Here is a 25,941-nt window from a genome sequence, read left to right on the forward strand (position 1 = left end):
AAAATATAATAATAATAATAAAAATAATAATAGAATAAAGGTAAAAGTAACAAGACTATAAAAAACATCAGAAATTCATAAATAAAAGGAAAATTAATTATACATAGAACAATAGGCATAAGAATCAAAGTAAAAACACATATTACAAACATTAAAAAGTAGAAAATAGGATAATTCTTGCACACTGTTTGCATTAAGGTTGATTTATAAGCAAATGTGCTACAGGACAGGACATTTGTAAACTGTGAGCTCCACCTTGTGGTCATTTATTAGGAAATGTTGGATGCAGCTGCAGATTTTTGAAGATTTTTACAAAAAAAAATAACTTTATAATGTTTGATGGCTATTTGGACTTTAATTAATTAAAAAAAATCTAAAGGAATCTCTTCCTGTTTTTTTTTTTTTCAAAATTCTTCAAATTTCTTCTTGTAAACCCAATAAAAACAAATTTGACAAAGATTGTTTTTTATTTTTTCAACAGGATGTTTCATAATCCATCAATCGGCTGATGGAGCGTAGGAGTCTGTTCATGTAATCCAGAGCAGAAGACAATACCTGTTATATAACTATCATCATACAGTCTGCTAAAAAAGACAATAATAATAAAATATTTTCATTTTTGAGCTGCTTTTTTGTCCTGCTGCTCTTGAAGACTCTTAAGCTCCTCCTCCTTCTCCAGCAGTTGTAGCTCCGTCTCCGTTTGGAGCTCCCTGCCCTGCAGTGACAAACAACTTGCGTCTCGTAACCATGGTAACTAACTCTTGCTGCTGCCTGGATACCCTCACCTGTGCCAAAGGGCAAAGCTCAGGCGGCAGCTCCACCTCCAGGTGAAGCCGACGTACCGTCTGAGTTGTGGCCCCGCCTACGACCGCCTTAAAAAGCTTCCTCTTCTCCACCCAGAGGTCTGTAAAGTACTGGACGAATTTGTGCTGCTGGACCGGTGTCAGGGTCCGTAAACGCCCCGTCAGCGCACCCCTCAGGAGGGTCAGGAACTGGTTCAAGTCGAGGTCTGGTCAAAAGTAAATAGATCCTAAACAAAAGCAGTAAACCTGAAATAACAACATTATTGTTTCTACAGAACACTAAGGGAGTGAATCATCCACACATGAATCACTCTCGTTTTCTATCTCAGCACAGGGATTAGTGTAACTGTTGGCTCTGACCCTCCAGCTGTGGGTAGATGTCTCTGGCGAACGCGGCACACTGGATCACATTAGCAGAGGTGAAGCCAGAGTTCACGGCCAACATGGTGGCATCGTAAACAAACTCCTGATGAAAGTTTTGCCTCTCGTCGCCAAACTCGGACCACAGGAAGTGACTGCTGAGCCTCCGCACACCAGCATCCCTCTGGAAACACAGAACATTGATTTAAAGTCCTGGTCCGATTAGCTTTTGATTGATTTTCAAAGCATTCCCAATTACGATTTTGCAGTTTTTTTAGCCAAAATTTTATATTGGATTGTCATTTTCTAAAACATAGTTTCTGCAGAGCGGCAGGAGTTCGTTAGATATTCACCTCTGAGGGGGATTGTGACGTGGAGCAAACCCCGCCCACCTTTCCCTTACAGTCGATGAGAGTTGTCTGTTTACACTTTCTCTCTCCTATTAGCTAACCACACATCCCAACCAAACATTAGCACTGTAACAAAAATGGCCGTTTTGACCCCAATATCATCTTAGACGACAAAAACAAAGACATCTAAAAGTGATTTTAAAATTGCTAAAACTATTAGAAATCATGAATTGCATGATTAAAAAAATAAAAACTGTAGCCTAATTATCTATAGGTAAGGTTTTATACCCATTAAGGTTAGCTATCTCCTTTAAGATTGGGAAATTTAGAAAAAAAAATCGATTGTTTTCAAGTTAGCTCCATGAACGCGGATGTAGAGCACAGCAGAATGTATCCCTCCGCTAAATTAATTCAATAAAAGTTTTTTTTTTTTTGATTGGAGGTTTTCAGAAAAAAAATACTTGGAATATATATTAAAAACGGCGGCTTAGCAACGTAAAACGACACGCAAAAATCGCTAGTTCTTGATGGACAGCGACGAGTCTCGGCGGTTGCTTGGCAACTAAACAGTCGCGCGGCTTCTCCTGTAACTTTGGGTCTATTTTTGCTGGCGGAATAACACCCGGAAGAGTATAATAGAACTTTGTTGATTTTTATTATTATTATTTTTTTTTTTACAACCTATAAAGACGGTTACCTACCTCAAGTTTCACAATTGCTTCCATTTCGATATTTGTGAGGGCTTCCATGCTTGTTTAAAGGAGTGGTTGCCATTGGAAACGGACGCAAAGGCGGGGCGTACGTCACCGTCACGTCTCGCGCCTCCTTTTTGCCGCGTGAAGGAATTCGTTTTTAGCTAATAGTTACCCCAATACAGATGTTTTTATTATTTCAAATCCTGTCCATCTTTAGTATCACAATTCTGACTGCTTTGTTCAAAAAAAGAGGTGTAAAGCGCCGCGAGGCTCTCCTTCCGGTTACTTCCTCTTAACCAGGCTTATCCATACACTAATGTTTATTAGTCCAAGGCCACAGATGGCTCAGGCAGCTATAATCCTCTTTAACTACAGCCCCACCACTCTATTATTACTATTTCTCCGCTCTCCAAGAAACTGCGACACCTTTTGTAAAGTTGGTCAAATTTAAATGTTACTTCCTTTGAAATATTTTCAAATTAAAAGCCCCACTGTATAAATCTGTATTATCTTTGTTTATTAAATTAGAAAAAATGGGAGAAAATACCAGGATGTAAATATAAGGGTGATAAAAGTATTATTTGATTTTATTTATTTATCTACCAGCTATGAACTTTTACGGTTAAATCTACCACCACTTATTGTAGGGTGTTTACAGTTTATGTATTAAAAACAAAAGTAGGTTAAAGAATAGTTGAACAGGGCGATAATAATAAAGAGAATTGATTTTTTTAAAACTTTTTTTTTCAAATTAAAATGAACTTTTTGACTGTTGCACTCCTATTTATTTATTTTATTTGTTTTTTAAGTATTGTTTCATCACACTACCAAACCTGTGTCTATTTAAAAAATATATTTTTTTGCTTTGTGTGATAGGAATGAAGTAATGACACAAATAAATAAATTATTGGGGTACTCCAAAATAAAAATTCTTAAGCACGTATGCCAAATTTTTCATTTGTATAAGGACTGGTATACCATAGATTAATTAAATTAAGTGTAAAAATATATATATTTTAAGAACAAGATTTTTTAATGTTTGTTTATTATTTTAACTCTTATAAGCTGACCAGTACAAGGTACAAAGTATTTCATAATATTATTGATAGTATTTCTCAACAGGTTGTATAAAAACGTCTGTATTTTGTTTAACTTTTTAATTTCTTACTAAATATTACTTATTTTCAAAATGGTAATTTTAGAATTTTTTTAATTTTATTTTAAATCTGTTTTCATTTTTTTGTTTAAATCAAAGTGAAAGTTTGTGAAGGACCTTATTGTGAAAGTTTAAACCGTCAAACTTCCGGTTAGTAGTGGTGAATTGTGAGCATGCGCGCGAGGACCGTCGTGGAGAGCCTGTGAGTGCTCTCAGGAGCGGTCCACGCGGTTGTAGACCGCCGCTGTCGGCACATTCAGACTTTTTTTATTCTCAGCGTAAAAATCTTTTTTCTGTTCAGGATTAAACCCGTCTGTTCATCTGCATTTTTCCCGTCATGCATCGGTTCTGGTGAGATAAAGTCTTCATTTTTATTGTTCTTTTTTTTATTTAACCTGTTTGTTTTATACAAAAGCTGCTAATTTAAACCAACAAAAATATTGATTAAGGAGACTTTTTAGACAATTTTAGATTATTAATCAGTATATTGGAGCCCATCAATATATTTCCCAGTATGGAGGTGAGTCACCTGCTTATGGGATGAGTGACAGCAGGAGAAGTGAGTGAACCTGCAGATCTAGGCCACACAGCGTCTTATCTGTCATCTGCTTTTCATCCTGTTGTCCCACTGAACCGATGATGCTGCGACACCTCTTCAATTTGCATTCATTTGTCAAAATAAATAAATAAAAGAGCGTGTGCCAATAGGTTTCCAAGGTAGCGGATTGTCTGCCTGGGTGCTCTTGAGCAGCATCACTCCTGGGTTCGTCCATGGGGGATACACGGGACAGGCTGCCTCGCTCCTGTCAGCGCCAGAGCTACTCAACCCTGACCTCCTGTCTACCCCGCGCCTCCCGGGCCACACCTGCTCCTCCTCTGTCTCTCATTAAAGCTGTGAGGCAGAAACAGATTGATGACATGAAGAAATGACATCATTCTGAGTTATGCAATTATTTCACAAAATAACGTCCTTCAAGGACGTGTGAGGAAGATGCTTTATTCTGAAAATCCTTTTTCTTCCTTACAGAGCCCAACTTAAAGAACCACTCTGATGAAGACTGTGTTCTTGTGGTGTTTTTCTATGAGATGTAAAAAAAATGACGACCATGGGGCAAATTTCTAATTAACTCCTGCCGCTCTGCAGAAACTATGTCCTAGAAAATGACAGGTTTATTGATTTTTTTCAAATTAAAAGATCACTGGAAATACTTTACAATAGATAAGATAATCAGAGTGAGTCTTTGAGGAAAATCTGTATTTTTCCTATTAATTTTTATATTTATTTACTTTTACAATTTGTTATGATGCATTTTATAGATGTTTTTTATTTAAACAAAAGGTAGTGACAGTTTCAGAGAAATATTAAGGGATTTCTAAGCAGGCAAAAACACACAAAAAATCAACTTTACAGTTAAAAAACTCAAGAACATCTCATCAAAAATTAATAATAATACTTTATGGAGCTAAATTGGGGCCAATATTATTTGAAACCCAAATAAAACAACTTAAAAATATATTGGTTTTGGCCAAAAAGATTTTAAATGTCCAAAATTTTTTGCTCTTCTAAAATAAACTTAATTATTTTTAGCTTCATAGGTTCTGTATTTTAGGTTTAAAAATTTAACTTCAACTCTTTTCTTTTTTTTCGGTTTTGAACCTAAAAATTTCAGCTTTAAAACTTTTGGCCCCGTAGGGGCGGGGCTAACACAAAGGACCAGTCAAAATTAATAAGGGTGGTAATTTAAGTCCCGGAAATTTTCAAATTTCGAAACAAAATCCAAAAAAAAAAAAAAATATTGGAAGTGGAAAAATAAGACTTGAAACAAAAAAAAGTTTTTAAATTATTAGTTTTGAAACCTGAAAAAACAACATTTAAAGCTGAAAATAATTTAATTTATTTCAGAATAGCAAAACATTTTCAGACATTTTACATTTTTTCTGTCCAAACACCAATATTGGGTTTCAAATAATATTGGCCCCAATTTAGCTCCACAGAAATTAAGCAGAAAATGTCCCATTTAGCTACAAATATAAACTAATATATAAGGAAGCTATTATATATTTTCAACTAAAAGCAATTTTAAGCTTGTTGGATGGATACAAAACACGTGAAGGAAATTAAGATTTTTCCTTTTACTGATTTAATTTAAAAATTCCTAAAATAAAACACAAAATAAACTTGTTAATTAAAAATGTTGTTTTTTAAGAGTAACTTTCTAGGTAGAGGAAAAATTGTGCTTAAACAAAAAAAGAGGCTTTTATTTTGTAACTAAACAGCTTACAAAAGTTTTTTTTTTGAGTGAGTTAACAGTTAAGTGTTTAAAAATAGGAAAATTGCCTATTTAAGTAACTTTATCAAATAAAAAAACTTTGTTGCAATATTTTCCTAAATTTTAAGAGTTTAGTACACTGTTGTGTTTTTAAAACACAGATGCAACAGTAAAATAAAAAAAGAACTACAAATGTTTGTGGAGAAGTTTGAGCTTTTGATTTTTTTTGAATTCTTTATGAAAACAGTAGATCCAACAGCGCTTTAAATTATATTTTATCATCAGTTTCAATTTGATCGCTGTCATTTTTCAAAATAAAATACATTTTTTTAATCCTCTTAAGGGAATTAAAAAAAGCACTCATGACATGAAAAATGAATGAGTCAAAGAGTTTTTCTAGATTTCCATCCTCTCTGTAGGTTGTCCTAATGTAAGGCCTTAAATCGGTCATCAGTTATGTAGGTGACTAATGCGCTTAAGCCTAGCAACACTCTAGAGAACAGCTCCCCGGCTGCTGTTTATTGGCAATATTTAGATTTCTAATGAAAATCCTGTTTTGTGTGTTTTTCACATCTAATATATTAAGAAAATTAAACTTAAAGTTATATTTCTGAGTATTTCTTCATCCAAATGAATTAGGAACAGACGAAACAAATGCAGTTTATAAAACATATATATTTGTGACATTTCATTTAGAATCTCCAATACTGCTCACTATTTTTGTTGCAGCGGTAATGTTAGGTTGGTAGATTGTGAGGGGTTGTAAGCTAGCGGGAGAAAATGTAAACCAGGGGTTTCAAGCATATGGCCCGCGGGCCGTATCCGGCCCACCAGATGGTTTAATCTGGCCCAGTCATTAAAAAAAAAAGGAAGTTTCTAGCCCATTCTTGTGGCGAGGTATGGTTATTTGAAGAAATGTCTGCAATGCACTATTCCTCCACTAGGGGGAACAAATGAAACACAAGACCAGCATAGCAAGAGATCAGGAAATAAACATAATAAACAATGTAACCTAATAATAAATAATTAGACTACTAGGTTGTTTGAGGCATTTTTTACAACTGAGAAAAAACAAAAAAAAGCTACAGATAAAGTTACAATTATGTTACTGGTCCGATACGATAAATCTCTCACGATATCGTGATACTGCGATAATTCTTAAAAAGCCAGTCTATCTATCTATGTACCTCCAAGGGAACGTCTCACCAAAGGATGATGAATATAACGTTATACAGCCTCTTCATATGAAAATAAAAGATCAATACTTGTTGATAACCCATCAAGAATCAATCGCTAAATATTGTGATATGTCGGAATATTGATATTTTGGCACACCTTTAGAAATTTAATGAGACAAATGTGTGAACAAAGATTCCTCAACAAGAGGGAGGGGAAGAGGCGCGGGGTTTCTTCGAGGCAAGTTTCTAATGAACTTCTGCCGCTCTGTAGAAAACAATTACTTTTTATTTTGGGTAAAAACTATGGAGCTAAATTGGAGCCAATATTATTTAAATCCCAAAATAAAGCTATTCAAAAAATATATTGGTGTTTGGCCCAAAAAATTTTTAAATGTCCAAAACTTTTTGCTATTCTAAAATAAGTGTAATTATTTTCAGCTTCAAATGTTCCGATTTTAGGTTTTAAAAAATTAAAATCTCAATTTCAAATATTTTTTTTTCACTTTCAACTTTTTTTTTTCAGTTTCAAATCTGAAAATTTCAGCTTCAAAAATTTTTGCCCCATTTTTTTCGCATTGGGACGGAGTTAACATGAAGAACCAATCAGAAGCGATGAGGGTGGTAGCTTCCGTCTCAGTGATGAAATTTAAGAAACAAACAAAAAACAGAGTTGAAAGAGAAAAAAATATAGATTTGAAACTGAAAACAAAGTTTTGAAATATTGAGTTTTGAAACCTTGAAAACAGAACATTTGAAGCTGAAAATAAAAGTTTCAGACATTTAAAAATTTCTTTTGGCCAAACACCAATATTTTTTTAGAGTTCTTTTATTTGGGTTTCAGATAATATTGACCACAATTTAGCTCCATAGTGAAAACCCGTCGAGAATTAATCACAGGACTAAATATCGCGATATATATCACAATATCGATATTTAGAGCCAAAATAAGATTGACACCCCTGGTGTAAACAGAGAGCTCTCAGCAAGAGGGAGGGCAAAGAGGGGTGGGGTTGCTCCGAAGGATGTTTTCCAATGAATTCCTGCCGCTCTACAGAAACTATGTCTTAGAAAATTGTGCATTTTTTTTGATTTTGGCTAAAAACTAACATATCGTAAGATAATCGGAGTGGGACAAATTTGACATAAATTAAGCAGGAAGAAGATACAATTTTGTCAAATATTGTACTGAAACGATCAGTTGGTACTGTCAGGATTTTTGTGTTTAATCTTCTTCTCTGGAGCCCGGCAGTGCTGCCGGTTCGAAACCTCTTCAAGAAACAACACAAAAATGAAAAAGTTTTCTTCCTAACTGTCCTCTCAAAGTTTATACAGTTTGGGTCAGAGGTTTTAGTGATTCCGACCTCCCGCTTCGAAGTGGAGCCGGCTAATATCACACAGGGTCTGTTAAGACGGCTTTTCTTTCTATCATTAGCTTGGCCCCTCCCCCTCTCCTCATTTCTCCTCCCCGCCCCTCCTCCGCTTCCCTGATCACCGACTGCCATTTTCCCCCACGGTCCTCGCTCGGCACATCACCCGACCGCCTCCTGCTGCTGGTCTAAGAACCCAAACCCGCTTTCCCCATCAGAGCCTCCACATCTCTTTGGATCATGTGTCCTGAAAAGGTGAGAGCCAAAACTGATTTAAAATAGTCAAAAAATAGTTTGGAATTAGTCCTAAATGTGGGTTTCTAGGGAGTTTTTAGCTTTTTTACGCTCAAACCAAAAGGAAATTCTATAAAAGTGACAACGAGATAGAGATATATATCAATAATTACCTCTCTTAAACATAAAAATTAACTTTAAAAAAGTATCATTGTTTGTCTCTATTTAGGAAAATAAAATTATTGAGAAACTGTTCTAAAATGTTGCCCCATTTCCTTCAATATGTTTGTTTTTGCATCATTTATCAAGCAAAATCTTCAAAATAGATGTCTTAATATTTGATATTCAGTAAAGAAAACAGAAAAACTACTAAACATTTACAGATTTTCATGTTTTTCAATGTTTAAAAGCTGCATTTTTACTTTAAATTTGTCAAAACCTTAACCTAAGTTGCCATTTTTTACACAAATTAGTCAAACTAAAGTAAAGATTGAAGTGAATCCCTTTAGTTTTTACATGGATTTTAATAAAACTTGCCTAGAGGTGGAGGTAAAGTCTGGAGTCACGTTGGGTCTGTGTTCAGGTCGTCTTTTAGCCTTAAGGACTTAAAAGCTTGCTAAGCCTGCTGATACTGTTCACCTTTGAACCTGAAACGTTGCAGGTTTAGCTTGGACGACGTTTAAGCGATCAATCAAAGCTTCTATTTTTTCTTTGACTTTTCGATTCAGGGAAGTTAAAAAATGCTACAAAACTTCAAGTTTCCTCTAAAATAAACTGTTTATTACAGACGGTGTTACACGAGCTGGTTTACGACGCATCAGGACACTTTTTGGGTCTTTTTTTATAGGATTTGTAGACGTGCGCCGGTTATTTTAACTTAACATAGCTTTCAGATTCATCTGCTTTTGGATTTTTCACATCCCATAATAGTTTTTTCCAAAAAAGCCAAACATTAGAAAATATTTTGTGGTCCAGAAATCTTTTCTTTAGGTTCCTGTGGTTAAATAATATAAAGATGCGCATAAGTTGCACCTTTAAAGTTCAGAAATATAATATGTTTTTTTCGGTAGATAAAACTAGTAGAAGGATTTTGCAAAATACATTGTGATGTTCTGTCATTTTAAGAGGAAATAAATCTTGAAATTAGCTCTATAAACTCATTTATGCTCTGTTCATTAGAAATATTATGTCTTCAAACAGCTTTTTGCTCAAAATATTTTAAAAATTATTAAAAAATATTATGTAAGGTATCAAAAAACTCAAATTTAGGCATATTGCTCTGTTAATAAAAATATATATAATTTTTAAAGTTTATATATATTTAAACCAGAATATATCTTACTTTATCTTAATGTTCTTGTCTTTAAATGTCTTAAAACTTGTCTTTAAAATTATATGTAAGTTATGAATTTATATTATCAATCTTTACAAAAAACGTCTGCTTAAAAAAATATGTAAAATAATTAAAAAAAATGTTTCAATAGATTTTTTTTATATTAAATAAAATGATTTTATGATCAAATGACCTAACAAAATATTCAAGATTTATTGCCTTTAAACAAGTTGGTAATTTATTTTTACTAAAAATTCAGTTCTAAATTAGTTTTTGTAAAATATATTTAAACTAAAAACTAGACAAAACAACTCTGTGAGATGTTTTTTTACATTGTCAAACATTTCATTTTTATAGTTTAAAAAGAAAATGCTATTTCAACCCATAATTTTTGTATCATATTTAATACAAGCATTTCTGAGACTCCTATCTCGTTAACATGATAAAAATTTTACTTAAAGAACTATTGATTATAACCTTTTCCATGTTTTCTGGCCTGTAGTTCACCATAGTTCCACTAGGGGCAGTAGAAGGTCTTTTCCTGCTCATTTCAAAATGGCTGCCCCCATAATTTTCTAAACTTTTTGGTAAGAATAACTCATCTTTTATTCTTGATTATTTTTACGTGACTACTGGCTGTATTGAAATAATGAAAAATTTGTTGATGGTAAATTATTTATTATTATTTATTATTTAAGTTACAGCCTGTTCAGAATGTGAGGATCAATTTTGAGACAATGGGAGAATAAGGTGCTTTTTTAAAAACAAATTTGTCAATATTTTTGCATCCTAAACTAATATTGTTGTGAGCAAAAACAACAAATCACCCAACAGATCATATTTATAAAAACATAAAAAAAGCATTAAACATGCAAAACATAAAAAAACACATTTCTGTCGATTTTGTCAATTCCTCGACTGTATTGGTCTTTACAGAGTTCAATGTTACCTTTTCCTGTTTGAGCCAAACACGTCACGTGGCACAATATGTGTCAGGTAGTGACAGAAACTGTTAAAAAAAAAGTTTCAATCCCTCAAACCGTCAACACACTCAACAAAACATAATGAACACCAGAAATGGTTGCTGAAACAAACTTGCTGTACAATAGGTGGTATATTTTGTGCAATAAGTCAAATTATTTTTGGAATAAGTAGAATATTTTGTGAATTAAGTGTAATATTTTGTGCAATATGTGGGATATTTTGAGTAATAAATGGGATATTTTGTGCTATGAGTGGAATATTTTGTGCAATAATTTGACTTTTCTGTGCAATAAATTGACTTTGTGTGCAATAAGTGGAATATTTTAGGTGAAAATTGGAACATTTTGTGCAATAAGGGGAACATTTTGTGAAATAGGTAGGCTTTTGTACAATAGGTTGGAGATATTATGCAATAATTGGGGTATTTTTTGCAATGAGTGGGATATTTGGTAAAATAGGTTGCTTTGTGTGCAATAAACGGGATATATTGTGCAATAAGTGAAATATTTTGTGCTATGAATGGGATATTTTAAGCAATAAGTGGACTTTTTATGCAAAAACTGGACTTTTTGTGCAATAAGTGGGATATTTTGTGCTATGAGTGGGAAATTGTGTGCAGTCAGTGGAATATTTTGTGAAATAAATTGAATATTTTGTGCAAAAAAAATGTGTGCAAAAAGTGGACTATGTGATTTTTTTTTTCTATTTTAATTTTTCTTCTGTCTTAATGGCACATTTTGTTATTAAGTGTGACTTTTTCTGAACACGCTATTTTAAAGACCCTTTCTGGAATTTTGTTATCGATGTAACATGTGACATAGACAATAAACCCTGTTCTATTCTAAGTGGAAGTCCTGAATCCGAAGTTCCACATCCTGATTAAGACCTGAGACTTTGTGGGAGTGATAAAGAACAGGAGAAGCATCCGAGATGTTTTCCTTCAATCATCTGTGTGTTTTGTCTCTGCCTCATAGATACCTGTGAGATCAGATTATGCATTCGGTCCAAACTGTCTTGTTGGAGTCCAAGCATCCACCTAAACATGCGCCGCCCTACCCTGCACCGCCCGCTACCACCAATCCCCACCACTCCCATGTGATCACCGCCCCGCCGGCCAAACGGATCACCTTCTACAAAAGTGGGGACAGTCAGTTCGGGGGCGTCAGGATGGCCATCCACAAGCGCAGCTTCAAATGTTTTGACGCCCTGCTGGACGACCTTTCCCAAAAGGTCAGTGGGGAGCGGAGCTCTGCTTTGAAGACGCCTCCCATGGGTGCATGTGCTGCACTTTTAACTCATCCTCTTTGTGAGGATTAGCTCTGCGTGTTCCTAAAGAATGCCAAAGTTTCCTTTTCTGGGGATCCTTTTAATGGTCGTGCTTCTTCGTTTCGTGCTCAGGTGCCCCTCCCCTTTGGAGTGCGGACTGTGACCACCCCCAGAGGGACCCACACCATCAAACACCTGGAGCAGCTCCAGGACGGCGGCTGCTACCTCTGCTCCGACCGGCGCTACGCTAAGCCAATCAACATGGAGCTGGCCGGCAAACACCAGGGCTCTTGGCATCATTACGGCCGGCGGCCCCAGCGGCCCGAAGCCTTACCCGCCACTCCGCCCGGTCACGTGCGCCTACCATACCGGCCGCGACGGATCCTGTTGGTGAAGAACAGCGAGCCCGGGATGAGGAGGAGCATTGTGCTAAATCGGAGGTCGACCAGAAGTCTAAAAGCCTTTTTAGATGAGGTGTCCGAGGTGATGGCGTTTCATGTTCGCAAGCTGTACACAGCAGAGGGGCGCAGGGTAACCGCCGCTTCTATTTCAACACGCAGGCCTCCGTTTGGGTAAAAACGCTGACTCTGTATGTTTGTTTGCAGATCGACAGCGTGCAAAGCCTGATGACTTGCCCCGGTGTGTTGGTGTGTGTCGGGCGGGAAGCCTTCAGCCCGATGCTCATCAATTATATCCGGAAAACATCCGACGAAAAGCTGCCCGGTCTCACCAGCAAGTCTCCAGGTCTCGGTCCCCGAACTCCCGGAAACGGGGCTCGGTCTCCTGCCACCCAAGGAGCACGGTCTCCTCCACACGGAGCTCAATCTAGAGCCAGCGAGTATGACGAAGGCAATGAAAGCAAGAAAAACGGTCAGTCTTTAATTCAATGTAAAGGCACATAAAATGCTCTGAACTAATGCTGCGTTCACACCCAACGTGATTCACATGCCACATTTGCACAGATATACTCATAATTTTAGTCAAAATTCTAGTCAAAAACCCGCCTGTGTGCTGCCCCCTACAGGTTGAATCGAGGTATTACAGTTGAATTTTGTGTTGGTCAAACCATTTAAGTCCCAAATCATTTCAGACGTCATGATCTTGTGCTCCAGTAATGATAAAAGTCCTGCCCCTAAGCCCCACCCCTCTGACTGGATTTTCACATTTCAGCTGTGGGCGGAGTCAGCCTCCAACTTCCCTGTTTGGTTACCATTTAATTAATGTCTTAATGGAATAAAATTAAAATGTCACAAAGTTTAGGAAAAAACACATTCAGATTCTCCTCCATGTTTGTTTTGAACTGCTACCTGCTGATTAACACATCACGAACAAAAGCTGGATACCTGATTGGTTGTTGTAAGGTAAATTCAACACCACAGTTCAAATATTTGAATTCTGGACTATAAGTTATCAGGGGAGTTGATTTTCACTCCTGTCCTGGTCATAGGACTCCCACTCCCTTTCAAGATCCCGCTCTTATACTTAATTTTTTTCTTAATTTGATCCTTATGTAATACGTCACATAATATTCTATCTGTAGTTTTAGAGCAGTTGCTGAGTCCTCATTTCTAGGTTTTTTAGAGTTTACATAGCTCGCATCATGTCTACCATAGTTAAATAAATCCATTTTACTTATTTATTGAACAGTTTCTTTTAAATGAACATGTTAGTGATTTTTATCCAACTTTTGACTAATAAGTTCAGTTTATTTGTTGATGTATTGGAACAAAAGTGCATCAACATTTTCTGGAGTGAGCTATTTCATCGGCCAGACAAAATCTTGCGTGAGTCAATTGATGAACAAAGAGATATTTGGCTGATTCTTTCCTGAATTTACCTTGGAAGTTTTTTTCATGAAATCACTGATGTACTTCACTGTAAGACACGTTTGACAAGTTGTATATGACGTATCATCGTCTCACTCAACTCTCACAAATCTTTTTAATACATCGTCTCCCTCTATCGCTACACTTTAAATTCCAGTAAGAGAAAACGTAAAGCACTGAAGACTTCTGGGTAATGTAGTTTTGCGCCCGAATGAAAGGACTTCTGATTGTGTGTTCATTGATTTAACATTGAACTGTACACCCTGACGCACAAATCACGTTTGGTGTGAACGCAGCTTAAAAGTAGTCATTTTATGTCATGATTTTTTTCCTTCTTTTCAGTTAACTTTGGTCTGGAAACCAAGAAAAGCATCATTCACCCTCGCTCTGACTCCTCCAATCGCTCCACTCGTTTCTCTATGTCCTCTGAGAAGTCGTACGGGATCTACTCCCAGGGAAAACCAGCCATCATGAACGATGACATTGAAAAGCGCGTTCTTGTCAATAAAGACGGGACCCTCTCGCTGGAAATGAGGGTGCGATTCCACCTCCAAAATGATGAAACCATCCAGTGGTCCACACAAATTAAAAAGTCTCCATCACTGACCAACGAAAGCTGCCCTCTTAGCCAAGCCCAACAACATTACCTGCAGCAGGGTCAATCGGAAAGCTGTTCCGACCCGGATTCTGGGTCTTATGAGGGTGTGGACTTCTCCAGTCAATCTCTCCAGTGTGCTTTGGGAAACCATTGCCCCTGTTGCTACCACAAAGAGGACCAAAAATTTGATTTGTGGGAAAACCCGGCTCACAGCCTCAAACATGCTCCCGTTCCTCCCTCACATGCCTCCAACCACCCTACAATGAGACACACCCGCTCCTCTAGCTCCTCCTCCTCGTGCAGCTCCAGGAGGGTGATTCGCTGCCGAGCGCACCACTCCAAGCCTAGAGACGGCTCCGGGTCAGAGCACAGCCAACTAGTCCAGCAGGAGATGTGCATGACCGAGGAAGTTGAGCACAGAGTGGAGCTGGCGCCAGATGGAGACACTCAGGTAGAAGTCTGCAAGGTCAGCAGGTGCTGCAGTCGCACTGAGCTGGTCGCCATGGACACCAGCCTTCGACCGCACAGTGGGAAGTCTGTAGAAGGTGATCTTACAACAGGAGAGGATGACAATCGTCCATTGTCTGCAGTTAGTAGCTCCTCTCGTGTTCTTCAGTCACTGAAAGAGGATCAAGATGACGAGGACGATGACCTCCCACCTAGCGCCTCCCAGTGCTGCCACAGGGAGGAACCATCTCCTTCCCCAACTCCTCAACTGAATGAAAACACAAGTGTCATCTCAGCCAATTCTACTAAAACCCGGAGCCATATTGAAAATGGAAGAAGTGGGGCAGGATCAGCGGCTTCTTCCTGTCACTGTGGAGCAGCTTCTCCACTTTCAAAAGTTGGAACTGATGAAGTAGAACCAAGTTCCACTTCTAATAGAAGCCAGTCTAGAACTCCAAAGGTTGAGGAAGTGGCAGCTGTGGAAGACGAAGTGGTACAAAGGCCTAGTAGTGGACGATCCAGTAACACAAGACTTTCGGCAAGTTCCCACAAGTCCTCAGAATCCAGCGTTTGCCCACATTGTGGTGGCTGCAAACGTGGGGTTGGCTCTAATTCCAACAGCAGAGCATCAAAGATGTCTGATTTGTCTGACAGAACCTGTTCTCCACCTGTATCACCATCTCCCGCTAAAGAGAATGAAGATGTTGACCATGATCGGGAGGAAGGGTGCGACTCTACCTTAAAAAATGTTGTGGAAGGCAGAGCATCCAGTGCAATGTCCAAAACCTCCAACCCAGAAGCAAATGACATAGAAAGGGCTCCCAGTGCCTCTTCAGCCAAAAGCAACAGGTCTCACAGGTCTGACTGCAATAACATCTCTAGTGCTGCATCAGAGAAAGAGGAAGAAAGAAGTCCGAGTGCATTATCAGCTCAATCCAACCTGTCAAGGAAGTCCCACAATTCCAAATGCTCCTCTGAAGCTGCTGTGGTCCACCCTAGAGATGAAGCAGAAGGAGAGAACATCACAGAAAGGGCGGTTAGCTCCTTAAGCAACAAATCTGGAGCTTCAGTCAAGTCCCATAAGTCCAGCTGTCTGTCAAACACTAAAACTCCTGAAGAAGAAGCAGACAAAAGAGCTTCTAGTAGTCTTTCTGTCAAGTCAAATGGTTCTACCAAATCTGAAAAGGCTGGTAGTGTCCTTTCACAGAAGTCTTCTAAATCTGATCTCTCTGCTAAGTCTAGAGCATCCCGCAGCACTACTTGTAGTCACTGTGCAAAAGTCACATCTTCAAGTGATATAAAAGGAGAAGACCCAATGGAAGATGCATCTGAAGAGAAGGAAGAAGCAGAGGTACAAGAAAGAACAGCAAGTGTGATGTCAGGAAAGTCAAATTTGTCTGCCAAGTCCAACCTTTCTCATGGATCTTCCAAACATTCAGAAGGACCTACCCAATCGAAAATGGTTGAAAATGTAGAAGAAAGGGCAACAAGTCAAATGTCTGGTAAATTGTCCATCAAATCTACAAAGTCATCCAGGTGTACTGACAATGAAAAAGCCTCATCTCCAACCATAAACCTAGCAAAGGATGTTGAAGAAAGCAAAGCTTTAGAAGCAGAAGCACAGCAGAGGCCTGAAAGTGGGATGTCAGAAAAATCTGAAAATGAAAGGCAAGCTGCCAGTTCACCATCATGCAAATCAGTGTCTTCGGCCAAGACTCACCATTCAAAGGCTGAGGTGGACAGATCACCCAGTGCTACTTCAGTGAGATCCCATTCTTCCACCAAGTCCAGGAGGTCTAACCACATTGCAACAGATCTCAATGATGCAGAAATTCCCTCTGCCGAGATGAACCCAAAAGAGAAAGAAACTGATGAGCATTTAGAAAGCCAAAGTCCAAATATTGTCACTATTAAAACACCAGAAGTAGTTGATGTTGAGGAGAACGTCTCAAAAGAGAGGCCACCAAGTGCTTCGTCAGGTAAATCAAGTGTCTCGTCTGCTCTATCGCGCAAGTCCAATCATAAAAGACCTGCCGAGATTTCCGTTGTTGAAACAGGAGACGCAGGAGAACACGTGGACAATAGCGCACCAATAAGTAAATCACCTGATGGTCAAACGCTTTCACCGAGAAGAAGAACGTCATCACGAAGTCGTTCACCCAAAGATCAAGCTTCATCCTCCAGAAGGTCTTGGTCCCCGGCACAACAGTTGCTGCCAAACCCTGATACTGGGGAGGCAAGAGGGACCAGTGCCTTGTCAGTTCACTCCATGAGTTCCACTAAGTCTGGAAGATCCAAATGTTGCTGTTCAGCAGCCTCAGAGCAAGAAAAGACAGAAAAGGAAGACAGGGAAACGGGCAATGGGTTAAGTGAGGAGGTATCTGAGCAACTGGTCAGCACCGTTTCAACCTCACCAAAGAGACAAAGAAAAGAATCCGGGAGCACAGCCAAACCTTTGAGTCGTACCTCATCTGGATCAGTCTCTCTTGGGCTACCAGAAGACCAGGACACTGCAGATTCTGACAGTGGCAAGTCCAATGCGTCCTTTCACAGCAACAATGACTGCAAGGTCAAAAGTAGAGAAAGTACAGTCAGTGCCCCCAAAAACTCCGAAGATGATGGAAGAGCTGGGTCCACAGTGTCCCAAAAGTCTAATGGTAACAGCAGGAAAAGTCATTCCTCCTATAATCCCTCGGGAGTTGATATTCCAACTATTGAAGTCCCAAGGGAAGGCGATGATGCCGAGGAACAAGAAGTGGAAAGACCAAGCAGCAAGGTCACGACAAAAAGCAGCCGGTCAAAGAAGTCCTGCTGCAGCTGTGGTGTCAAAGCAGCAGATCCAACTCCTAAGACAGAAAGTGTGAATTCTGTATCAGTCACAAGCAAAAAGGATACAAAGACCTCAACTCCAACATCTGGAAGTGCTAAAGTTCGGAATCAATCTCCTGCAAGTGCCAGTGCCAAATCGTCCAGCGTCAAATCTCAAAGTTCATGTTGTCCCAGACCTGAAACAGCCCCATCTACTCAGTCGGAGTCAAAAGATGCTCCAAAGCAGAGTAAAGAAAATGAGGAGGAAGATGTGATAACTATCAAGAGTCATAACACTAAAAGTGAGGACGGTAGCATCAAAAAATCATCATCCCACAGGAAAGAATTTCATGGGAAATCATCAAGCCCTTGTCCTCTACATAACTCTAGACCAGGCAGCAAAGTAGATGCAGGCAGTGAAAGCACCCTGTCTAAATCTCTGTCTGCTGCTGACCTCTTGAAAGAAACCATGGCAACTGCACGTCAACACAAGCAACCATCGGAATCCAGCAGAAGCAGACCAAGGAGTGAGGCAAGCGAGAGGTGCCAGAGTAGAAGGGATCTAAAGGATCCAGACGGTATGCTGGAACTTACTCCTGCCTGTCTCCCCAACGCTTCCCCCAATGAAGTTGTTACCGACTGGCTAAGCAGGATCCCTGTTGATAGCAGCATGCTCGCACTAAGCAGCGAGTTACATGACGAAGAGGAAGAGCAGACAGTACAAAAGATGGAAGACACACTTGGAGAAGAGACAGTAAAAGAGGAGGTCAGTCCTGAGGATGACGGCGAAGATGGGGACAATGGTGTAGAAGTAGAACAAGACAAAGAAGAAGAAGTTAAATGTCAAGCAGAAGAGGGGGAGAAGGGTACAGGTCCACCTCCGGGTGATTCAAAGAGGGATTCTCTGTCCAAAAACTGGCAGTCCTCTGCGGCAGTGATGAAAGTGCTGCTAGGCTCGTCTCTGGGTCGATGTCGGAGTCTACCTGAGGTAAGGCACTTAAACTAAGAGATTACAACATTTTCTTTTATCATCAGCATTGCATCACTGGCACATACGCTTACATACATATTAAAGACAGTATGTTCCCCTTTTGGCTTATCCCTTTTGGGGTCGCCACAGCGAAATAGCATCCACTCTTTCGCAGCAGCGATTTGGCAGAGATTTTACGTCGGATGCCCATGCTGACACAACACCTGTTTATTGAAGGGCACAGGGGCCCAATTAGGCAGCAGCATTAAGGGTCTTGCCTAGGTCACCCAGTCTGGATGGGGATGAGTGGACACCCCGGGGATAGATTCCCAAGGCTCCTGTGTGCCAGCCCTACACTTAGCCCACTGGGTCATCCAGCCGCTAAATATTAAAAATAGTATAAAAGTGCAAAAAAAGATCCTTACAGTTCTGGTTTGTGGTATATATTTAAAATATTTCATAAAGTTTCTAACAAATAATTTGGCATTCTTAACCCTGTACACTAAAGAATTGAAAGATTTTTTTTTAATTTTGCAATATGATTTTTAATTATATACATAGTATCAATTATGATACATTGGGCGATCTGTTATTTTTTTGCTAACAACAATGTTAGTTTAAGAGGCAAAAATAAAAACACGAGTGTTTACCCATTGTCTCAAATTTGATATACAAATTTATAACATGGTATACCTGTATTATACATAATGAATTATCAACAAATTTTGGATTCTATCAATAAAGAAAATAGTTATTTTAAAAAATGAATAACAATAGATGAGTTGTTGTCACCATAAAGCTTTAAATATTAGCAAAACTTTTTCCTGTCTAAAGATTTCATGGAAGCAGCCATTTTGAAACTAGCAGAAAAAGCTCTTCTTCTGCCCCTAGAGGAATAATAATGAACTACGGGGCAGGAGACATGGACCAAGTTACATGCAAATGGCTTTCAAAGGCAAGTTTGATCCTGTCTCAGAAATGCCTGTATCAAATATGATACGAATGATAAAATAGGGTCAAAACACAAAAAACTGACAGGACTTCTCAGATTTTTTCATTGTGTTTTCATGCTCAAAACCGGAATACTGCCTTCAAATGGGCAACTGCGTGAACTGTGTTTTCTTTTGATCCTAATCCTTGTGAAAACAATTTAAATTTTATGAAAATATAACGTTTATTAGCAAACCATCGATCAATTCCAGCTAAAAGTAGCCTAATTACCAATATCCTCTATAGGTCATGCATATTTATCCTATGTTATTAGGTGTTTTTTTAATCACTCTGGAGGAAAGTATAAGTACAGTATTAGAAAGTGTTTCACTTGTTTAAACTTTAGAGGTACAATTGTAAGATATGGCTTAAAGATTAAGCAAAATTCCTACTGGGTTTGTGTGTTATCAGAACTCATTCAGTACATGTAGCTATCATCAAACCCAAATTAAAAATCTTTTTATCACTGTTTAAAATGAATCACTGAAACTTTACCAACTGGTAACTGACAAATGTGTGTATTGTTGCATGTGAAGGTGTCTCCAGTTTATGGGCGTAGACTGAGCTCTTCAGCCAGGGGGCTTTTGGACTGTCTGGCCCAACTTCAGCTCCTCGAGCCCGCTGTGAACTGCAGCAACCAGAAGGAGCGTAAGCAGCAGTATGATGACATCATGTCCATCCTCCAGTCTCTCTGGCTAACTGAACCCACAGAGAGTGGGGACAAAAATCCCAAGGATGGACCCCCCGAACAGGTGACCCCACCAAGGTCCTCATCCGGGGTGGGAATGAGCAGTGGTTCCGGCGGGTCAGGAAAGGACAATGGGAACCAGGGAGGAGATGAAGCTGCAGCAACCCAGAACGAAGACGAGGCAGCAGTGAAGATCGTAGAAGAGGAAGAGGAAAATGTAGAGTCCAAAGACAAACCCGAAGAAACTTCTAATGAAGACGAACTGCCAAAGAATGAAGAGCAAAGCCCAGTACCTGACAGTCTAGACAGCCCGAAAACCAACGAAAACCCGTCATCATCAGACAAGGTCTCCACCAACGATGGCTCCAAATCGGCAACTGATACTGAGAAAGAGACCCTAGATGATTCCCGAAGTGCCCCGCGGCCGCCGTTATCCAAAAGACAGTCCCAAGACCCCGACCCGGTGTGGGTACTCAACCTCCTCACCAAGCTGGAGAAGCAGTTCATAAACCACTACAGTGACGCCATGGCGGAGTTCAAAGTCCGCTGGGACTTGGACGACAGCCTCATTCTGGACACCATGATCTCCGAGCTGAGGGACGAGGTGAGCCGGCGCATCCAGAACAGCATCAAGCGCGAGGTCAAGAAGATCCAAGGTCGAGCGGGAAAAGGAGGCAGGTCGCCTCGCCCGCCGGAACTAGCCAACCTGTCACGAGAGTCCACCATGACGGAGAAGAGGCGGCGCATGCTGAAGGTGAATCCTCTTCACGCCTACTATAACACTGGTGGGTCGATTGTAGTGCTAATAGCAATGGTTTTTGTTGCAGGTGATGAAGAACCAGTCGGTGAAGACTGCCGACTCTGCCAGCGACGAAGAGACGACCGGTGAGTTCAGCGACCAGAGAAGCGAGGACGAGTACTGCCCCTGTGACGCTTGTGTCCGCAAAAAAATGGCAACTCGGCCTTTCAAGAAGAACCCGTTGGCGGCCGATGCGCCCGTAATGATGGAGTTTGACCTGCTTAAGATACTCCAGCTGAAGAAAACCCCCGTACCGCCACCGGTCAAAGCTCCACAACCGGCAGAAAAGGAGGACGAAAGTATTTCAGTCGACCAGGACGGGGGCAATCTGGAGGTAGTCGAGGAGGAAGAAGAAGAGGATGAAACCAAAGAGGATATCAAAGCGAACGTCGTTTTAGAGGAGACTATTCCAGAGGAAGATGAAGAGGAGGATGAGGACGAAACCGAAAAAGAGATGCAGCAAGAGGGAGAGACAAGTGAGCAAGAAGAGACGTCGGAAAATGCAGAAGACGAGGATCCAGGAGAATGCACGTGTCGCTCTGCCGAAGAAACCAGCACCGATAATGGTGAGGAAACAGGAGAGGGGGACACTGGGGAAAACGAGGCGAATACAGCAACTGGAGACGAAGAAGAAGAAGACGATGATGAAGACAAGGAGACGGTCAAAAATGCGACTTCTTGCGATGAAGAGCCTGTAGGGGACAAAAATGCAGAAAATGAAGAATCCACTCTTGTGGAGAAGGAGGGAAACGTCAGCACCTCCGCAGAAGCAGAGGACGAAGATGATGGGGATGATGGCACAGGGGAGGCGGAGTCACCCGAAGAGGGAGGAGTTGGTGAAGAGCAAGAAGAAGAAGAGGTCTCAGAGGAGGAGAAAGCTTCTGTGAAGGTAAAGATCAACAATATTTGACAAACTTAACTCAAATAAATGTATTTATAAAACTTTATAAATACATGAGTTTAAAAACAATTCTATTAAAACCTGATCTTTATTTTGACAACATGTGAATTTAACAGATCAATCGATACATTTTCTTCTAAAAATGTCATGCAAAAGCAGCATTTTTCTCTGCTGTGAGAAAAATATTTTTACAAATTAAAGTTCTACCATTTTCTTGTTGGAATCTCTTCACATAAACACAAGTTTTCTTAAGGAAAAAAAGCAGAAACAACTCAATTTTCAAAATAAAGTAATATTTTTTTCTAATAATTTTACCATTTTTGCAAATGGGCGGCTCTATAACATGCTCCACCTCTTTATGGTTTGATTGACTGATAGATTAAAGCCTAAAGTGGAACGAGTCGGTTAATCTGGGTTTGCTCCGCCCACTTCAACACAGTTCCAAAATTGGTCGGAAGTAACTTTTACTGGGTCGACCAATTAATCCACAAACCTGCCAATTAAAAACCCTGTAGAGGTTAAAATAAATGGACAATAAATTGAGATTTTTTTTTTTAAAAGTGATAAACTTTTTAAAAACAGACTGCTTAAAGGTGTATTTTCGGGGTAAAATTTGACTTTTTAACATTGAAGTTAATGGAAAATTGCTCACTACTGCCATCTGTCTTTAGTGGTTGTTAGTGGAACTGCAACACTTTCTATTGGTTTGTGGCTCGATTTTTACAGAAATAAACTTGCAGTATCTCACAGTTTTAATATCTTAAATATTTTATATCTGACCTTAAAATAGAAAAATGTGATAAAAATGTGAAGCACATGAACCAATTTATGTACAAAATGCAGATTTACCCTTAAGGTCATTTTATTTTGAAGGAACGAGAAAGGAAACCCACTTCCTTTAAATCAGGATAATGCTCAAGGAGCGAAAAATAAAACAAGTAATTAAGTTTTGAGAAGCAAAACTTACAATAAATACATAAAATTGATAGAGGAGGCTGTCAGGTTTCTGTAACTCCCAAAAAAGTACAAACAAATTTTTTTTGCTGTCAAAAATACAGTTTACCTGTGTTTTTGGGGTCGAAACGTTCCAGATCTAGCAATAAAATTCTGGGTTTTTGTCCTAGAACAGCACCGTGTGTCTCTTAGTATTGACAAAACGGAGGGATAAAGTCGGCTAAAGAGGAATCTGACCTACTGCAGCCTGGAGACTTAAGGTTAAGCCTGTGGGAAAAGATAATCTTACTATCCAATTAGGCCGTCTGAACAAACCTGTTTGTTTGGCAGCAGTGAAGTTCTTCCAACGGGCTGCTTTATGAACAGGATTGAAACTCATCTGTAACCCTTTTTTTTCTTAAAGAAGCCGAGTGTGAATCCAGCCGCCTGTGTGACCGAGGGCGAGGAGGCCGACGCCGAAGACTCAGATGACAGTAAGCAGCAGAGCGACACCGGCGCCGAGGAATCCGGACGTGACGAAGACGGGGAGGAAGATGCTAGCGAGGACCTCGTGGAGGAGTTCAAGCCCGAGGAAGAGAGCGAGGAGGAGGTTTGCGGAAGCAAAAAGAAGGATGAAGCTCTTCTGCACCAAATGACCAAAACCTCTGTGGAGTCCCAGCCCGGCTCCATGGAGGAGGTCGACGCGGATTCCCCGTCCAACCAAGACGAAGTTCCCGCTGGCAACAAGAGGAGTCGGCCACCAGCCAAAGACGACTCCTAAATTCCCCAACACTGGAAAACACATCAGGAAAAAAATACTTTGGATTTAAGACTCACCTGAACACTTGAAGCACTTTATCCTTCCAGATCTGGAATGTCACGGATACATCGGATACATCCCAGGACTGTAGAAACCTGGAACTTGAAGAACCGCTTTATCATATTTAACCAATTATATTTTTAATGGTTATTTTGCGTATTTTGGGTAATCATACTTATTAAAGTCAATATTTTGTTGAGATAAAAAGAATATATTGTGACAGCAAATGGTACAATCCCAAAGATGGACCTTATTGTTTTGGTCAGCAGCTTAGGAAGGGCAAAAACAGCCAGATGGTCGGGAAAGACGGCTTTATTGGGTCATTCCTATCGGATTGGGAAGCTGGCAGGGATGGAACCAGATCCTCCAGACTGAAGAGGGGCAGCTCCAAGCCGACTCCCAGCAGAGTCCCCATGCAGGCAGGACACCACTGGGCAACTGGCAGGGGCAACCCAGTCTTTTAGGAGGCGATTGGTTCCAAGGAATAGCAGGAATTTCCTCCAGATAGAAGGGAAACCATTGACTGTACGTGCGAATTGGAGTGAGTGACCCCTCCCCCCCCAAACAGGAAGTACCCCCTGGCTCCAAAAAGCCAGAATCCCATAGACTTTTACTAAGAAATAAATAACTATTAATCAGTCGTTACATTTGTCAGAATTTCTCTGATAATTCTTATTAACGTGTTCTCGCTAATACGATTTTTTTCGTGATTATTAATTTTTTTTGTTCAAAACGTTTCATTGACAAGTATTACGGGGCGTGGACTTCCAACAAGCTCACTGCTGATTGGCTAGAGTGGTTGCTATAGAAACAACGACTCTGACCAATGCTTACTGACTCTGGCTCCAAAATGGAGGCATCCATATTGCTAAAAAAAAATGTAAACTATTTGAGATGGGTGACATCACATTAACTCAGTCCAATTCTCATATGCTGTCAATGCTTTCTGACAGAACATTAACTGGTAAAGATAGGGGTCCCCAAATCCAGGCCTTGAGGGTCGCCCTTCTCCTGGTTTTCCAGAAAATCCTGCCTTATCTGCTGCTGATTACCTGGATCAGGTGTGTTTGGCCAATAATGAACATAAATGGTGGGTTGGTTGGAAAACATGTAGGACACCGGCCCTCAAGGCCTAGATTTGGGCACCCCTGAGTCAAGGAAACAAGTGATGGCTGGGACATTGTGACTTTTATATCTTCTTTAACTAAAAGAACCAGACTGGTTTTTTCTGATTTTCTTTGTAAGTAAAATTAGCTTTTGATCATTTGGTTGCTTTTCGACTCGTTTTCAGTTTAGCCCTTTATTTTGTTGTTTTTTTAAGGTGGCTCACCCCATAAGACCCCATGGTGACAACAGTGTGACAGAAAAATATCAATGATCTGTGGTCCAGTTTATTTTAACTTATTTAAATTTTACGGAAAATTGGGTCTGGGTTCTTGTAAGGTCTGAAAAGCACCAAAATTTAGAAGTTTAGTGACTTAATCAACATGTTTCCATTTTCAAATGGTGTTGAGATTTGACTGAAAGGGGTAAAAAAAAGAAAAAAAAGCAGCCAACAATCAAGAACATGTTTTATGTGAACTCAGTTCTATCCAGTCAAATAGCCATTAATACATGTATTACCTCAGTTGACTTGTGTTGTTTCCTCTCATGAAGTAATGGCTGGACTCTCAGGACAGGTCATCTCCAAGCTGTTACTTAACTCTCCGCTTAAATCTGTAGCGTGCGAAGAGATCTGCGAAAATCTCTGATACCCCGTGTTGTAATCTGATTACCTAAAAGTAATCTTGGGAACTTGCTTTCTTGCATTTATCGTCATGCTGGGAGTTTGGTTTCAAAGTTTTGAAGTATTGATGCCTTATGGGGGCGCGAGCTGATTTTTGGTTTCCCAGCATTTTCTTGGAGACGTATATGAAAACCAGGTATCCTGTGATGGAATTTTCTTTCTTTTATTTGTATCTCATAAGAGTTCCGAGGCAGAGGTACTCCTTAAATGTTCTGGACGTTCAGGACGAGGCAAAGGTGACCAAAAGTCTGCGTTTGGGCTGCAGAGACGATAGGGGTGTGTGCCTACGCTGCTGTTGGTTTGTTTAGCTGTGATCGTCATTTGCTGGAAATAACTGTAATGACACATACATAAATAAATAAACAGCTACATATTTTCA

At 39.7% G+C, this 25,941-nt stretch overlaps 2 protein-coding genes across 3 annotated transcripts; one reads left to right on the forward strand and one right to left on the reverse strand.

The window, feature by feature from the left end:
• Positions 1-448: 448 nt before the first annotated feature.
• Positions 449-2,418, reverse strand: lg2h8orf74 (linkage group 2 C8orf74 homolog). Its single transcript, XM_024294355.2, has 4 exons — positions 2,215-2,418; positions 1,164-1,347; positions 786-1,009; positions 449-715 (listed from the first exon to the last, which is right to left on the reverse strand). The coding sequence occupies exons 1-4, from the start codon at positions 2,260-2,262 to the stop codon at positions 614-616; spliced, it is 558 nt and encodes a 185-aa protein (XP_024150123.1). The 5' UTR covers positions 2,263-2,418; the 3' UTR covers positions 449-613.
• A 244-nt stretch (positions 2,419-2,662) lies between these two features.
• On the forward strand, positions 2,663-25,941 carry rp1l1a (rp1 like 1a). 2 transcript variants are annotated; one of them, XM_024294473.2, is made up of 8 exons: positions 2,663-3,715; positions 11,705-11,960; positions 12,129-12,527; positions 12,602-12,866; positions 14,165-18,663; positions 20,172-21,077; positions 21,151-22,011; positions 23,381-25,941. In XM_024294473.2, the coding sequence occupies exons 2-8, from the start codon at positions 11,724-11,726 to the stop codon at positions 23,735-23,737; spliced, it is 7,524 nt and encodes a 2,507-aa protein (XP_024150241.1). In that variant the 5' UTR covers positions 2,663-3,715; positions 11,705-11,723; the 3' UTR covers positions 23,738-25,941. The 2 variants fall into 2 exon arrangements, with proteins under 2 accessions (XP_024150241.1, XP_024150240.1); XM_024294472.2 differs by lacking the exon at positions 2,663-3,715 and adding an exon at positions 7,823-8,434.

Source organism: Oryzias melastigma, linkage group LG2, assembly GCF_002922805.2.
Source record: "Oryzias melastigma strain HK-1 linkage group LG2, ASM292280v2, whole genome shotgun sequence".
Classification (NCBI taxonomy): Eukaryota; Metazoa; Chordata; class Actinopteri; order Beloniformes; family Adrianichthyidae; genus Oryzias; species Oryzias melastigma.

Coding starts and splice junctions, on each gene's coding strand:
- rp1l1a (XM_024294473.2), top strand. CDS start 11,724: ATGCATTCGGTCCAAACTGTCTTGTTGGAGTCCAAGCATCCACCTAAA. Junction 12,528..12,601: donor ACACAGCAGAGGGGCGCAGG/GTAACCGCCGCT, acceptor GTTTGTTTGCAG/ATCGACAGCGTGCAAAGCCT. Junction 18,664..20,171: donor GATGTCGGAGTCTACCTGAG/GTAAGGCACTTA, acceptor TTGCATGTGAAG/GTGTCTCCAGTTTATGGGCG.
- lg2h8orf74 (XM_024294355.2), bottom strand. CDS start 2,262: ATGGAAGCCCTCACAAATATCGAAATGGAAGCAATTGTGAAACTTGAG. Junction 1,348..2,214: donor AAGCAATTGTGAAACTTGAG/GTAGGTAACCGT, acceptor CTGTGTTTCCAG/AGGGATGCTGGTGTGCGGAG. Junction 1,010..1,163: donor CATCTACCCACAGCTGGAGG/GTCAGAGCCAAC, acceptor ACTTTTGACCAG/ACCTCGACTTGAACCAGTTC.